General features: G+C 37.4%; 1 protein-coding gene across 2 annotated transcripts; it reads left to right on the forward strand.

Moving 5' to 3' along the window:
- LOC109718539 lies at positions 171-12,137 on the forward strand. 2 transcript variants are annotated; one of them, XM_020244806.1, is made up of 14 exons: positions 171-750; positions 2,809-2,890; positions 3,010-3,113; positions 4,589-4,715; positions 4,801-4,895; positions 5,279-5,402; positions 7,589-7,669; positions 8,214-8,312; positions 8,419-8,604; positions 9,267-9,354; positions 9,457-9,533; positions 9,604-9,675; positions 10,921-11,064; positions 11,590-12,137. In XM_020244806.1, exons 1-14 carry the CDS (start codon positions 710-712, stop codon positions 11,791-11,793), a joined length of 1,524 nt encoding a protein of 507 aa, XP_020100395.1. In that variant the 5' UTR covers positions 171-709; the 3' UTR covers positions 11,794-12,137. The 2 variants fall into 2 exon arrangements, with proteins under 2 accessions (XP_020100395.1, XP_020100396.1); XM_020244807.1 differs by lacking the exon at positions 3,010-3,113 and having other exon boundaries at positions 2,809-2,972.

Consider the following 17,210-nt stretch of genomic DNA (forward strand, 5'->3'; position numbering starts at 1 on the left):
TTTCGAGCATAAATGTTAATCGTTACGTCGACAAAACTGTCCACGAATAATCGAATCCACCAATGAAATAATAGGTTTTACTTCGGGCCCCACAATTTTGATGTGTTTTTCAATTTAACATGAACATGTCTGTCGTCAGAGATGTAGTACATTAACCTTCTCTCTTTAACGTTCTCATTTCCCACGCCCCCCACAGCTTTCGCTCCTTCTTTGTCCTCTTTCTCTCTCTCTCTCTCTCGCTCCCCGATTCGATTCGCCCCTTCGAAACCCTAATCCTTGCTCTCTTCAGCGTATTCTAGGGTTTCTTGCTCGTCTCTTTCGAGTCGGAGGCTCGCGGGGAGCGATTCGATCCTCGGATCGCGGGGAACGGCTGCGGAATCGCCCGGGAACGCCGCGACGGCCGATTCTAGGGTTTCCGCTCGACGGATCTCGTAGGAGCGGCGAATTCGCTCCGACTTGAGCTGAGGGATCGAGCGTTCGATCTCGCAGAGCGATGAATCTTGTTTGTTAATGTGCTTTTTGACATCTTGAAGGGGATTTTGGGGATTTGGTATGGATTTTGAGCATAGAAAGTTGGAGTAGTAAGCGAGTAGGATGAATTCGTGCTTTGAGATGGTGGAGCATTGGGATCTCTGATGATTTAGGGGAGTCTCCGTTGTTGCGAGAACCCTCGGGGCGGAGTTTCTTTGAAGAGGGTGGAGCGAGTGAGATGATTGAGCAATTCATCAATTTCGTGATCCGACCTCCTAGGTTTGTTCTTCTTATTTGCTTTTTTGCAATTTATGATTGTGAGTGCAATTGCTTGCTTGAATTCATGAAACTATGCTCAGTTACATTTGTAGAAATGTGAAATCAGTTTTTAGGATTTGTACCATATTCATGTAAGGGGATTTTTTTGGCCCTATGTAGGGTATTGTGCTGTTTGATGAAGTACTTTTTGAGTAGCATTATTAGGAGAAGCATCAAAGAAAAATTCCCTGATCTGTATAGAAAATTGGAAGCGCCAAATTGGAGCTTTTACTTTTGTGGCTCGGAATCTCATATAAGCTTCTTCGTTTTTGGTTAGGCAAAGAAGTTCGTAAGGTTACTTGTAGCTTAATACAGAATCAGAAGTCGAGTGAAAGAGACAATAAGATTGTTATGTAGGGAAATATAACTAAAGAGCATACCTATTTTAAAGCCATGTGGTCGTTCGTCAAGCTTGTAACTGAATCAGGATGTAGTTAGAATATTTCAAGCTTGTGATGGTCCAAAAAGTAGGAATTCAACTTGAATTGCTTGTGTCAGTTTGGTGGTCAAACTTAACAAAAACGAATAGCAGGGATAGCCTAACAAAGATGCTGTCTGTGATTCCCTACTTAGCGAATCGAATCATGTATTGTTCATAATGGTTTTGCTGCAAGAGAGACCAAGGATGTTATAGTACCAATTTGGGTAAGCTTGCAGGGAGTTTGGCATACAAAGCTTTTGGGTCAAATGACTCAAACATTCACTTCAGGCTGATGAACCAAGAAATTAACTCATTGAGAGAGTGTGCTTGATGAGGAAACTCAATATGCCTATTTGGTCTGATAGTAGGAGGAAGAGGTAGAACGGTTAACAAAGATATGCTGAGCAATCAGTCAATTCAGTAGGATTTTGATATGTAAGTTTTACACAAGTCGTGTTAAACTTTCGATGTAGTGGATAAATTCATAGCTCTTGATGCTAGAGAACTTCTTAAATAGATGAGAGAGATTAAGAAGGTAAGGAAAAGATGATAACACCAATGCCTTATTGCCTTTACTGCCCAACAACTCAGAAATTCACTATTATCGAATGAAGGCTGCTCGAAAGTTGTAGCTTCACATGGTTCATCTAGACGCCCTGTATCGGAGTGAAAATCTGAATTGAAAGCAAAATAAAACTGCTAATTAAATTGGATTTGTGACTATTTTTTGAGAATTTACAGATTAGCCCAATTTTTACAAAAGTGGACTGTGAATATTTCTAGAAAGCACTTTTCATGCTTAGTCACTTTCCAAAATTGGATTGAATTGTCTAAGAGAATCCTTTCCAAACTGGACAGCAGTTTTGCATGGAATAAGTAGAAGTTATGGCTTCACATAATACATTTGGATGCCACATAAAAACAAAATAGACCTTCTAATTCATTAAGTCTTGAGACTATTTTTCAACAAACTTACAGATTGGCCCAAAGGCCCCAAAGTTTATAAAAGTTGAGAAGAAATATATCTGAAAAGCTCTTTTTATGCCTAGGTGGTCACTTTCCAAATTGATATAAATTTTCTAAAGGGAATCCTTTGCGAACTGTATTTTGCAGAATTTACATGGAATAATGCGATTGCTTGCTGGATGGGTCAGTCGAATAGTTGAAATAGATCATTGTTTTTCTCTTTCTGTTCTTCTTAAACTTTTGAGTTCACAAAAATCATAGTCCTCTTGTTGGTGGTAATTTGTATCATGAGGGGCTAACATAAAGTTGGGATATTCATGAAAAAATTCATAATTTCATATATAGATGAAAAGAAAAGAAAACAATTTAGAGCAATTCAGAACAGTTCTAAGAAGTAAGGAGCTCCTTTGTGCTATAGTGGTTCCAAATTAATCTACTATTTCTTAAAATGTATACTAGACCTTATGTTCTTATAGTAAAGTCAATGTATGGAGACGATGCCCTTGCAGTTTCTTTCTAGAGCATCAAGCAGCAAACTCTCTTTCTTCTGAATTATTTTTATTTATCGATTGTCTAAAAATTCTAACATTTTATGCTGGTTGTCCCCTCCTTAATATGTGGTGAATATACAGGGCAGAATATAATCCAGACCAGTATTTATGGGAGACAGAATTCACTCTTGCAGGACGAAAGTACAAACGACTAGACTTGGAGGCAAGTACGGAGATCAGTTACCGAGGTTTCTTCTGTCTTTCTATCAGCTGATGATAAGCCATTTATGGCAATTGAAATTCTGGTAATTGTTAACTTTGGCTTGAACTTCAATCTCACAGCTTACAAATGGAAGGGGTCATACCTTACAGTGCAGCCACTATGTTCCGTCCAATGTCTCAGAGGATACAGCTCTTCCCTGTGTCATTTATTGCCATGGGAATAGGTTAAACAATTTTTTTCTACCTAGCTTATGCCTATGGTTTCTCCATTCTGTAATTTCCTTTCACAGGGACTTTTTTAATATTTTTAGGTTATCCTTTAATTTGTATAGTTTGATGAAAAGTGTTTTTTATGTCTCTATTTTCTTGCCCAATGTTTTATACCCAAGTATAGTGTTTTAGAACGTCATGGGCATGTTTGGTTTTGTTGATGTTTAGAAATTACTATAATTATAACATGGATAGCTTAGGGATGATGTGTGGTGAGGTAGCATTGTTACAGGGATTGAAAGGAATATTTGCTGGTAATCAGACAGCCCATCTTGTCTAGAAAAATGCTGCATTTGGTAGAATAAGAGGACAATTTTGAATGCACTGGCACATATGTCGTTCTTTTAGTTTGATTTCTTTTGTAACTTGGTCGCCTCACCACTATTGAAAGGATATATATGTCTTTAATAACAGTATTATGTTGGTTTGTGTGGAAAGCTGGAGAGAAAAAAAGAAGAAAACCATTCTGGTAACTGGCTGTTTTATATCATTTCCAACTTCAAATTATCACCCGACCTAACTATGACATATACCTAGTGATTTTAAGGTCTGATGTCAAACTTCAGTGATAAAAAACTTGTACTGTATCATTATCTTTGGATATATTGGTTGAGGCCAGCTACTATACTATTGGAAACACTCAAATCTCCATGCTTGCAAATTGTTTTCGATGATGGGACATCTGAATTTGATGATTGGCTTGGTTATACATGTTCTACACTGTTCGAAGTATCTAGAAATCAATTTCATGATTGTTCGACATCATTTATTTAGTTGAGACGTAACCTTAAAATGAACAGCTGAAAATAGGGTCTCGTAGAAAACAATGACAGAGGACTTCAATTTCAGATCAGATGTGCTGATCTTGCTCTAGAGAGTGAATAGAAATTTTTATCAATATTTCACCGAATTTGGATTGATTGCTCTACAACGTTAAACTTACAAACGCATCACATCGGCCTTTAAAATTATTAATTTGAGACCTTTTGATCACTAGTCAAATGATGTCGAAAAATATTGATTTTTGGTTTCTAGATATTTTCAAATAGTGTAGATCATGTCTAACAGAGTCGATCGTTGATGCGGATTTTCCATTATTGAAAATAATTTGGAGGCATGGAGGCCTCTCTGCTTCCAATAGTATAGTAACTGGACTCTATAGAGGTCTATTTTGCCTCGTGTCTCTATTATCGAAATTTATCTATTGCTTGTATTTATCATTCCTTTCCATTGAATAGTGCTTTTCCTTCCTCATTTTCCTCTTACTTGCACGCGGGCACTATATCAGTTAAAATGTGGTTGTTATGCACTTCAGCAGTATTGTATTTAACAGTCTTTTGGTTTAGCTCCTTTCAGTTCTAGCATTATTATTATTATTATTATTTTTTACTAAGGTAAGTTTGTGCTTGCTTGTCATTTATTAATGCAGTGGATGTAGAGCTGATGCAAATGAAGCAGCAGTGATCCTCCTCCCTTCAAATATCACTCTGTTCACTCTTGACTTTTCTGGATCTGGACTATCTGGTGGAGATTATGTCAGCCTTGGTTGGCATGAGGTATACTTTATTTCTCTTCTAGTGTTTACTTTTTGTGCTTATGAAAAATCTATAACAGCTTTATTAAACAATGACTTGCTGGCAGAAAGATGATCTCAAGGTTGTGGTCTCTCATCTACGGAGCGATAAAAAAGTCTCCTGTATAGGGCTTTGGGGACGATCCATGGGTGCTGTCACAAGGTACTTTCCTTGGCCAGAGTTTATATCAAGGGTACATCTGTTACTTACCAAGCATTTACCTAGAGTAAAATCGTCTTCTTTGATGTTGCAGAGGCACTTTGTTTTCAAAATATTTAGGTTAAACATAGGGTTTTAGAGCGTTAATGAGAGATAATGCTCATCAAAGGAATATTTATATTTTTTTCTTCTTTTGTCAAGTTGTTTTTGTCAAGATGCATTCTTCTTTACGACCTCATAATTCATATGGTCCAAGTCGACTTACATTGATGGATGCGTCTTATTGTTATAAAACACATGAATTACAATTTTCAAATGCTTCTATTATGTGTTATGATTACGTCAATCCTTTGCTTATCATGATGCTCGTATACCATGAAACACAGCCTTTTATATGGAGCGGAAGACCCCTCGATTGCTGGCATGGTGTTGGATAGTGCCTTCTCTAACTTATTTGGTCTCATGATGGAGCTGGTTGATGTTTACAAAATCCGGCTTCCTAAGTTTACAGTATGCATTTTATCCTCCGAAATAGTTAGATTTTTAGTTGTCATATTATGTTGAATCAACACAGTAATTTGTTTGTATAATCGTTGTGTATGACATTGAGGGCGTTTGGCTAAAGCGGGCTGCGCTTTTGGCCCATTTATATCCGTTTAGGAATAACAAAAAGGGCCTGTGTGGCGTTATGGTAACACATTAGTTGTGACCGTGGGAGCAACCACAGAAGCAATCGGAGTATGCTTTTGCATTTGAAGAAAATCCCAAATTAGAGTGATTTGGGAGGTTATATAAGTATTTAATTAATTTGAATTTAATTCTGAGTTATGTAAATATTTTTTAATTATGTAACTTTTTTGAAGTCATGACAGATTGTTTTTTTAAATACAATTTACAATAAAACTATTGTGGCTACAAATAATTCATAAAATAGATTTTTGAATATCGTGTATATATATTTTTTTGTTATTTGTCCTAAGTTTTTATTTAATACTTGAACTAGGCTGGAATACTGTCAATAGCACCAAGCTATTGGTGCTATTGATTTTTTAGCCCTTGGATTGAGAAATGGGTGGTTAGGATAATGTGAGCCTCCTAGGGTTGAGTGAGTGGTTGGTTGAATAGTATAATTTAACGGGTAAAAATAATCAAAGAGTTAAATCTAACGGTGGAAAACTCAATAGCACCGAATCCTTGGTGCTATCGATAGTACCCCAGCCTGACTCTTTAATACTTTAAAATTTTATTATTTGAAAAACTAGAATGGTGGGTATTTTGATAATTTTAGCTCTATAAGCACTTTACAACACTTCAGCAGAATATTAATCAAACAACTTTCCATCTGCTACAGTACTTTTATAATAAAATTAGCCAAACACTACAGATTTTTCTACAGCACAACATTGTATTCTACAACACTTTTTTAACAGTACTATACCAAAAAGCCTGGCTAATCACCATAATGTGAGTGAAATTGTCAAACTGGTTTGTGATGTGAACATTGTTTAACTTTGTGCATTTCTTTCGACAGCAGCAAGGTATATTTCATGTTGCATCGTGAATGCTTAGAAGATATACAAACCTCCATATTCTGCAAATCTTGTAAAATCTGCTCTAGAGCCAGTCAAATCATCAATATTAGGGATGATCTACCCTTTTAAAACCACTCATCCATCTTAACAGTTCTGCCTTTGTGACACTTGTTTGTGGGCATATTATTTCTTAATGGCCAATATAAATCCACATAAGCATGGTCAGAGTTGTAGATATTTTACAAAATATCTCCCAAATTTTAGATATATTTGCCTGTCACAATAAACTTTTGATGCTCTGCTTCTCTTCATCTTTACCTTTAATCCTATATCCTGAGTGCTATCTCCATTTTGAAAAGTTGGCACAAGTAATTAAAGATACTTACCTTTTTGAATACTTGTTTATCAATCTTCCGTGTATATTCTTAATTCATCTCCTAACCCTACCAAATTTTCACTTTGGTTATTTGGTTACTTCTCATTTTGAATACTTTACACTCCAAACACTTTCCTTTTATTGTAACTTTCTATGTACTCCAGATTTTACTCGTAAGACTTATTGGTAAATAGGAGGCACCAAACAGCAAATTTTGAGTGATTTGAAAATAAAAGAAAGGATTCAGAGCAGAACCTTTATGAAAACCTATTATGATCACAAATTTTGCTTATTGTATTGCTACTAGTGGCCACGTTGTTAACACTATTTCATACTATCCTTATCTCGGTTTTTGTTAAAAGAACTTTCAAGCCCAACGCCATCAGTGGAAATGTATTTTCGATTTGCTAACTCTTTTGCTTTAACTTTGTTTGGGAAATGTGACTTACAGTGGAGTTGATTATGTCATATCAGCAATAGTATTCCCTCATTCTATTCACTTGCTTTTACTGTTTGTTTTGGCTGTGAATACATTTTAAACCAATTACATCTATTGATGTGCCATCCTTGCATTCTATCATGGAGTTAGCTGTCTCAACAAACATAGTGACTGCCCCAAAAGGAATTACTTTGGTATCTTATATGTAATACTACTTATGCCAGAGAATTTGATTACAATTATGCAAATTTCAAACTGTATTAGCATGATGGTCTTCTTAGACCTTCAAACATCTATTTTGCAGATGCTTCCTACATTTTGTGGTTGATTGAAATGTCTGTTCCCTCAGGTCAAAATGGCTATTCAATACATGCGGCGTGTTATCCAGAAGAGGGCTAAGTTTGATATAATGGATCTGAACACTGTACAGGTTTGCTTTTATTACGCTCTCTCCGCCATCTAACTTAGAAGTTCATGCATGCTGCTTACACATCTCAAAACGGTGGAGAAATGAAGAGAGGAAACTTTGTTCCGTTGTAGAGATACAGTTCTACAGCCTCTCGCTCTCCCGCTCTCTCTCTCTTACCAAATTCCTCAATTGTCCTTCTCAACTTGATATGTTGATCTGTTATGTGCTTGTTGTTGAACCTTAGCTTGAATTTATATTTTTAGTTGGAGCCATGGCAAATTTGTGTTTAACTAACATTAAATGGTCTAAAGTCTTCTTGACATGAAATTGAGTGGCCTAAATTTTCTGTCGAATGGGATGGACAAATTTTTTGCTTAAGCATGAACATAGTTGACAAGCAATATCTTGTTATACATGGAACTTCAGAAACTCTATAGAAAATGCTTTGAAATTTATTGTGGTTTAGGACGCAAGTTTTGTATGGGATCATATCTGCAAACTTGGAATTTGACAAAGAAATTCTGCAGGTTGACTTATATGTATGTTTCTTATGCTTCCTTTTCAGTATGCACCCAAGACTTTTATTCCAGCGTTATTTGGGCATGCTTCTGCGGATATATTCATTCAGCCCCATCATTGTGATCTTATATACGAAGCATATGCGGTAAGTATCTTAATCTGCTCCGATCATATTAAGGATGTATTTTATAATTGATATTGAATGTGAAGGGCATAAACTCTAATAGTGTTCATGCAATGCTTTTATCCAGGGTGATAAGAATATAATCAAATTTGAGGGTGACCACAACTCCCCAAGACCACAATTTTATTATGACTCAGTTTCCATATTCTTTTATAACGTCCTTCATCCCCCTCAAATTCCTTCTATATTGTCAAGTAAGCTGGAGAAGTACTACGATTTGGGCGATTTGAAGGTTTCTGCTGGTGGCAATGAGGTGATTTCCTATTCTTGTATACCTATGTTCTTCTTCAAACTTGAAAGAAAGTCAAGAAAAGTAATTCAAGTTTTCAGATAAAATCTGATATGGAGTGAATTGTATGCTGTTAAATTTGGGGTTTTAGACTTCTATGTACCATGGTCCTCTATGCCGTTGCATTGGTTATATTGTGTTCTTCTGGGGAGGGACATAAATTTAATCACTTAACTGTATTTTTTCTATGCTGAAGATCAAGAGCTAGGCATTTTGCAAATAGAAGTCCAAAGATTTTAATATAGAAAAAGCTGAGATGAGATTTTGAACTCCAAACGGCAAAGATCCAATTTTGAACTTCTATTTTGCTTCAGTAGGAAGCTACTCTGGAGGGAATCAATGAGAAAACTGTTAGTGCTTTTCCGAGCTTCTTTATTCAATAGCACTTCTAGAAACCATGGCAAGGCCAATCAGGCTCTTATAATATAGATATGCTCTATCCATGAACACTTTATGAACATTCTACAAAGACGATGATGTGAATGGTCGGGACTGGAGTTCTGGGTTCCACGCATCTTCCATATTACCAATCTACTTTGTCTTTCCTATATGAAAATGAAATAACGTTCGCGGGCATAGTGTTTTCCCTTTAGTTTGCTAATATAAGTATTCATGGTATGTTTCAGGGTTTGTTATATGAGATCATCACTGGTCTGCGAGCAACCGGGACAAATTCTGCCAGCTCATCATCTGCTCCATCTAATATTCCCAATGGTGCTGGCAAAATCCTTTTTATTTGCAAATTTATATGTTTGTCAACTTTGACCTTCTTTCTGGCATCGATATTGATCTTTGACTCTTTTGGGTAAATAATAGGTTCGGCTCCAAAATCAGTTGTCGAGTTGCTATCAGAAAGCATATCTAACTTGTCTGTAACTGATGAGAAAGATCTGGTTAGTCCTTAAGTGAAGGATTCTTTTTTAAAAGTCTGTTAAGTTAGCTAACATGTTTCAGATATTCCAGGATTTCCTGCTCGATCATGACCATAAACTTACTGAAGTGGATGCAAGTATTGCCGAAGGATCACATTTACTGGTAAATTCTATATACCTTTGTTACTACCATATAATAATCGTTGCCAAATGGCATTTCATTCCAGCTGCATTGCAAATTTAGGATCTGAGGTTACCATGCCCATTGCCGAAAAGTGTAGTGTGGTTTTGACGGTTATTGTTTTCATGGTTCTTTTACATATATGATATACCCCTCTGGATTCCACTAATACGAATATGTGCGCTTTAATCTAAGCTTTCATATATTGCCCTACAAAGTGATGTTTCTTACAAAAATACCCTTATCTTAAGTTGGGCAATCATCCAAATCATGGGCTAGCTGGTTTTTGTACCTTTGGGGNGGGGGGGGGGCGGGGGCAGCGTTACTTTTTAAGTACTTAAGTTTCAAAGAGCACATGAAAATTCAGATTTTGTAGGGATATAAAATGTAAGTAAATAATGTTGCAGAAGTATGTATGTTACTATCTGTAGTTTGATTTGCCCCTACCATGTATATGTGGAGAAGATTATTGTTGCCTTGTATGGGAGCCTACTGTTGGTAGTTCACTTGGGATGGCGAAATCATGGAATTTCCTTGGTGTTATTGTAATTTGGGAAAACACAGTATTTGAATTCGACACTTCATTGTAGATATGCTAAATCCAGTGGCTGAATGGAAAAGTAGGAATTTGCAGTATTGATGTGAATGAAAGAACATTTGTTATTGTTTCATGGTCATTTTCTTTTAGTGTCTTAGTTCGACCTTAGTTCGACCTTGTATACTCGCAGCGCTGAGAGGGCATAAACTCGAGGGCCAATCTATTAAAATATCAAACACCTTCCTTGTATACTCGCAGTGCTGAGAGGGCATAAACTCGAGAGCCAATCTATTAAAATATCAAACACCTTTTTCCTGGTTACCGAGAAAAGAAATCAGATGTGGGACAGGTACCCTTAGGATAATGGTTCACATGGATTCTTGTGATCCACCACCAAATAATCTGCTATTCAATCACTACTGTTGCCCCAGACGTGTGCGAACGTGTAGGGATGAATACCTATTCTTTATGCCCTTTTTCATAAACTTGGCTTTAAGCTTAGCGTTTCTTTGATGTAGTTTTTTCTTTGGCCATGCAAATTATAATTTATTTAATGGTTATTTCTTATTTGTATTCTGAAAATAAAACTATGATTAAGAGAGGTGCATGTCAGAAAAATTGAAGAGGGACATTATGTTGTTGGTTTCCACTACCTCGTTATTTACAGTCTTGTTTTCTTCTTTCCTCAGGAGAAATCAACTAGGCAAAATGAGGAGTGCTGCTCCTATTCGAGCTCCAACAGAGAAAGTTGGGGAAGATGCTCTTCTTTGGGGGGCATGAGCGAGGGTTCATCCTCAGGCGAGTGCATGGGGACCTCGAATAAGAAGCATCAGGTACAACTATTCTTCCGGAATCTTAGATTCATCCCATACAATTAATGGAAAGGAACCAAAAGTAAAGAAAATTGTTTTCCTCTCTAACCGCCCCCCCTCCCCCCTCTTTTATTTTGGTTCGTGGCTCAACAGTCTTCTTCCTTTTCTAGCTAATTCATATATCACTATGACATTGAAAATGGATAGCAAGTTCTTTATATGTGTTTCTCCCCTGTTGTCATTGCTGTCGTCATTGTTGTCATCATCATCGTTTAATCCATCAACCAACCAACATAGAGCTGGTTATGTGCGTATGTAACCTTTGTTAAAGGTTGGTTATCTATGCACGTACGAACCATGCGCTACTGGTGTAAATTGCTGTTGGTTTCTCAGTGAATGCAAATTTAAGCGAGAGGGGCTTGTCTTGATATTTTGGAAATCAGGACGAACCCCCTTCTTGTAAAATGACATGTTAGTGATGCATTATTCCAGCACCAAACATAAATAGTCTGTGCTAAACAATTCTTATTCCTATTGTTTCGTCAGATGACACTGAAGGCACTTGCAACGCCACTAAGGCGGGTTGATCGGAAGCAGTGTTCTAAGCCGAAGCAGAAGGAGAAAAAGAAGGGCTTTTCTATATGGAAGAGGCCAAAACGCGAGAAGCTGGAGAAGGGGGACACATTTAGCCAACGCCTCCGCCTCTGCTTTCTCGGGCGGGCTAACCACAAAAGGCACCGATCGTCTTGAGACCACCCTCTGTAAACAAGCACTGTAGCATAACAAGATCAGGCTTTCAACACTGATTTCTACAAGAAACAGGCTTTCATCTCTCTCTCTCTCTCTCTCTCTCTCTCTCTCACGTTGCGCATGCTTGGCGAATATGACTGTAAAGGTGCATGATTTAGCAGGTTTTAGGTCCACTGATTCTCGGAAATAGGCGAGAGGAAGTGACTTTGTATCCTATCTCCATGTTGTTTGTCCTTCTTTCTTCTACCCTGTGTAAATCTAAACAGTTAATGAATGCCATTTACGTTTGTAAACGCGATGCTTCTTGTGTTTTATCATATTCTATCTTCAGAAGGCTTCTGTTATTTGTTTATTTATTTGGTTATAGTGAGGATTCATTTCTTGAATTAGACGGAGTGTTATGTTATTCTACAAATGGTAAATGCTACACACACAATCTCTCTACATGCATGTAAAATAAGAGATCGTTCTTATTCATGGGCTGGTTCGTAGGTTACGATGGATCCAGCACGGCCAATTTCACCTTCCATATGTTATAAATTTAGGAAGATTATGCATGCATGCATATAGAAGATTGGGAGAATGTTATACTGTTGATATTTGTTGTATTCTCCCCAGTCCTCGGTGAAGGCAAAGCTAATTACGGTAATGAATCGAAGCAAACTGATGTAATTCCGTTTGGTTTGGTCGTTTTATTTGGTTTGGATAGAAAATTTCATTTGATGAGTTGCGCAAGAAGCTTCTCTGCTTTTACTTTATTTTTTATGATAAAACATTCCAAATATCGACAATAGTTTTGTACGATTTACTTTATTTGAAGTTTGTAGAAATCCTTAAGCGAACAAATCGTATGAAAATCAAAATCAAATTTAAAGGCCGTGTGAGGTGCTCCTAAATTTAACAATGTGGAAAAGTTCAAATACGAGTAAAATTTTGATGAATATTTTTTCTTTTCACTATCTGGAAGTAAATTAGGACATCTAGTGTGAAATTTAAGTATATATACTTTGTTCTTTATTAGGTTTTTCTTTTTAGATGTTCCGATCGTTAGGTAAATGATATCAAAAAATTATAAATTCGAATGTTAAAGACTCCTAGCTCTAGAGACTTCTAGGTATAGAGACTGTAAAACCCGTCCCACACTTCCGACTAGCTAATTAACTATGATGCCTAATATGACGAGCTAGCCTACTAGACTAATAATTTGTTAGACCCAAATTGTAGGTCCAGACTATTTCAGCAGCGTTGTTATTATTATTGGAGTTTTCTTTCTGATATCTCCATACATAATTCTATTCACATCCGATATGTGTTAAGGATATTCTTCATTTATATATTGTTGTAATAGTGGAGCTTTTAGTTGTAACAAACTTATTTGTTTTCATATAAAAATATAAGCACCCATTCTTAACATAAAGATAGGATGCTCATTAATCTCATGGTATCAACGAACATCATGGATCCCTCACTTCCACCATTTTTAAGCTATTTTTTTCTGTTTCTTTTTTATTTTGCTATCTTCCTTCTTTTTATTTTATTTTTTATTTTGTCTTCTCATGGCAGCCTCATCTTCGGAGCTTCAAACCAGTCCGTTTGCTGCTAACATTATAGATTATGTTCATCAAAACTAAGATATGAATAACTACTTGACCTGGTTATATCTTCCCCCCCCCCCCCCCCCCCCTGTTTTGCAAATCTATGATCTTCAAGACATCAAAAAAGGTTCTTCTCCAACTAAAACTATCTCCGAAAATAACAAAATTATTTCAAATCCTAGTTACTCTTCATAGCGGTTACTAGATCAACTTCTCTTGAGTTGGATCAATGCCACTGTTCAGAAAAAACTTGTAATATACTGAATCTCCGAGTTACGATGCTAGCTTTGATTGAATTGATCAAAATGAGGCATGAACGTGATGTGTGATGTCCCCGAGTTACTTTGGAGGTGTGGGGATGGTTAATTGTGAGTTTCGAATGTATTTAAGTGTTTTCTGCGCAAATGGGGCGCGTAAACAGATCCCGGAACCTTGCTGCTATGAAATTGCAGCTGAGACATTGAGTACCGGTACCAAGCCAATGTGGTACCGGTACCCATTAAATGTGCAAAATGGGTAGCTCTTGGGTTTGGTTGCTGCCAAGCTGAGTACCGGTACTGGACTTGGAGGCTTTGGAGAAGGATTAAAGGTGGAAAACTTGGTGGTTTTGGTGGAGAAGAGGCTCAAGAGCAAGAAGAACTTTGTGGAGCAAGAACCTAAGGTAGATTTCTTGCATTTCTTGGTTAGGGTTTGGTTTAAATTTCCTAATTTGTTGGTTTTCAATTTTCTTGGATTTCTAGAGCTTGTTTTATGCTAGAAAATTCTAAAAAAATTGTGTTATGGGTGTCATGTATGAACCCTAGGGTTAAAAATGGAGTTTTGTAAAATGAGAGATCTAACATGGGTTTGATCTCTTGTAGCCCTAATTGAAGTATAAATCGACGCGTTGGGAGATTCGGATTGAAGTTCCGACAAGTCTACGTCAAGTTATTGAGAAAAATTCACAATTTGGCTTCGTTTGTCGTGGGTCGAGATGAGCGGACGTCTATAAATCGCGGGAATTGGTTTCTCGCTCTCCGGTATCACTACAATGTGGGTGGTGCTATCTGAAATCTTCGAATCCTTCATTATGTCTTTGTCACTTTCTTGAGCATACATGTATATGTATAGTGAATTCATGCATTATAGGGTAATGTTCTCATGTGGCTAAATGTGAGCAAGTTTGTATACTTCCAATGTAGAAAACATGTGGAATGATAAAAGACCATGACATAGAAACTCTATGAATCTATGACATTAGTAAACAAGGTGACATTGTGACTAGACGGAATGAATAGCACCAAAAAGAATGAATGCTAGACAAGAAAACTATGTGAACAATATGGCTATAGTGACATGGTATCCTCCAAGTGAGGATTGGATCGTACTCACAGATAGTCTGAATGCTCGAGGGTGGTCGCTCCACCTCAAGCGGTGAGCTCTAGAGTGTCATCAACTGGGCGATAGCGGAATTCTCCCCAGCAGACGGTCCCGTCGGGTGATAGCAGTATTCTCCCTGACAAAATGGATTTGGTTTGGTGAGTTGGGTTTAACCAAATGGTTAACCAAGCGGATTGGGTAAAGGTAAAAGTAAAATGCATGCATCATGAGTATATTATCTCTATTCAGCTTTGCGCATTGTAGTAGCATTAGTTGGGTTATCTGTCTGTTCTTTCTTTCTACATATGCTTTAGTAGACTTAGTGGTGAGTCGGCGAGGTCAGCGGCCGAACCCATTGGGAATTTCATTAGTTCTCACACCACTAACCTTGCAGATCCTAGCGCGAGCGGGCCGGTCGAGGATCACGGCAAGGGCATCGCGCCCTAGGTAGTGGGCTTCCCCGAGTTTAGTTTTGTACCCAGTTTGGTTTCATCTTTTGTATATGATGAAAAGAGCTATGTATATGAAAGATTATGTATGTACTTGAAGGACATGTAATGTAATTTGGCAAATGAATGTAATGAAGTATCAAATGTTGTATTTTGTTTAAAGTATTCAAGATACAATGAATGCATGTATAGTTAGTTTACTTTCACTTGTGCTTGTTGCTTGCCCTCGTGCAAGCCATGTATAATGAAATTAATCCTGGGCTAATTCTTTATACATGATAGTCGTTGTTGTTGAGCCTTGGGCGGACATGGGAGGTTCTGTTCGTTCGGCGTCTGTGGACGTGCCCGAACCGACCGAATTGGCGGTCACTGGGCGTGACAGAAATGATCTTCCGTTTCTCAATCATTCTACTTCTGCTCATGAAGCATGGATTGCACTTTTTGAAGCACACTTTCTCGATCTCAACAGCACGAGATTTCATTTGAAGTCCCAACTTCACAATCTTAAGACTCGCAGCAATTCGCCAACCCCTCTCTGACCAAGAGCAGATTATGTATGTCCTACGAGGCCTTTCTTTCATGTACAAGACCTTGATCACAATCGTTGCTAATTAGAAACCTCCTCCAAAATTTCAAGAGATGTGGACTAATGCTTCTTGGTCATGAAGCACGTCTCAAGCACATTAGCTCAATGCCCTATGATTCTCTCATACAAGTCCAACCTATTGCCGCTTTACTGTCTATTGAAAACTTTACTACCTCTTCTCTACTGCACTCTCAAAACAGTAATGCTCCTTCCAACACATCTCGCAACAATTCTTCAAATTATGGCCATGGCGGACGATAATGCAATCGCAGCCGTGGTTGTGGAGGATGTTGGAAATTCATACGCGTCCTTTAATAGCTCTTACTATTTTACAGATCAACCCTCACCTTATTTTGCTTGTGGACGGGGAACTTCTTGGCCTCTTACCTTCATTCAACAAACCAATGCCTGCAGCACTATCGTCCCTTGTCCTTGTTGTGGCCAATTTGGTCGTGCTCTTCATTATTGTCCTCAACGTATGTGCGCAATCATCCTACCAACCGTTTGATGCTACTAATCATCTTGCTGCTTTGTCCACCAGTAATTCATTTTATCCATCCTTCTATCTTGATATTGGTGCCGCCTCTCATATGACTCAGGGAACCAGGTAACCTTTCCTCTCTCTATCCTTATCATGGAGAAGGCACTTCTCTTCCTATTAGAGCTATTGGAGCTGACCCTTTCGACTTGTAATGTTGTTTTTCACCTTCCAAATTGTTGAGTTAATTACATTGGGCCTATTTGTTATTTGGGCCTTGTTATTTGGGCTATGTAATTTCAGTGAAGTCAAAATCTTCTACTTCTATATTTTCTTATTATATAGGTGAGCCTCCTACATGTAAGCCTTTGGATCATAGTTTTTTTGATCCAAAGGCCATATAGCTTCTTGTCTAAGAGCTAAAGTGGGGTATCAGAATATTAAAGAAAAAGAGAGAGAAGTAGGGAGTGAGGAAGGAAGTGGGAGAAAATAGAGAAAATTTTAGAGTTTGATTTAATCTTAGTTCTATCAAGAAAGAGGTAGGATCTTCCTTGTGATGTGTGGTTTACACCATTTGGGTAGAAATTATTGGAGCTCTCTTTATTGGAGAGAAGGCGATATTTCTCCCATTTGTATCTCTCTTATAATCTTCAAGTTTTATAGTGGAAGCTTCTTTTGCAATGTTCTCCTGTGGATGTAAGCATTAGCGAACCACGTAAATATTTGTGTTCTTGTGATTTCCTTTGTTTTGTTTTTGCTCTTTTGTTTGGCTCTCCTTTGGATGTTTATAGAGTATGGGTTATGAAATTGCCCAACAAGTGTTTGTGAAATTACCATCAATATTTTTCACCCCTTATTTTACAATAATTGGTATTAGAGCTTGATTGGTAGTTATCTAAGTATTTACTTGTATTTATTCACCCATCTTTCAAATAGAGAAAGCAAGAAAA

The sequence above is a fragment of the Ananas comosus genome, linkage group 12 (assembly GCF_001540865.1).
Source record: "Ananas comosus cultivar F153 linkage group 12, ASM154086v1, whole genome shotgun sequence".
Taxonomy (NCBI): Eukaryota; Viridiplantae; Streptophyta; class Magnoliopsida; order Poales; family Bromeliaceae; genus Ananas; species Ananas comosus.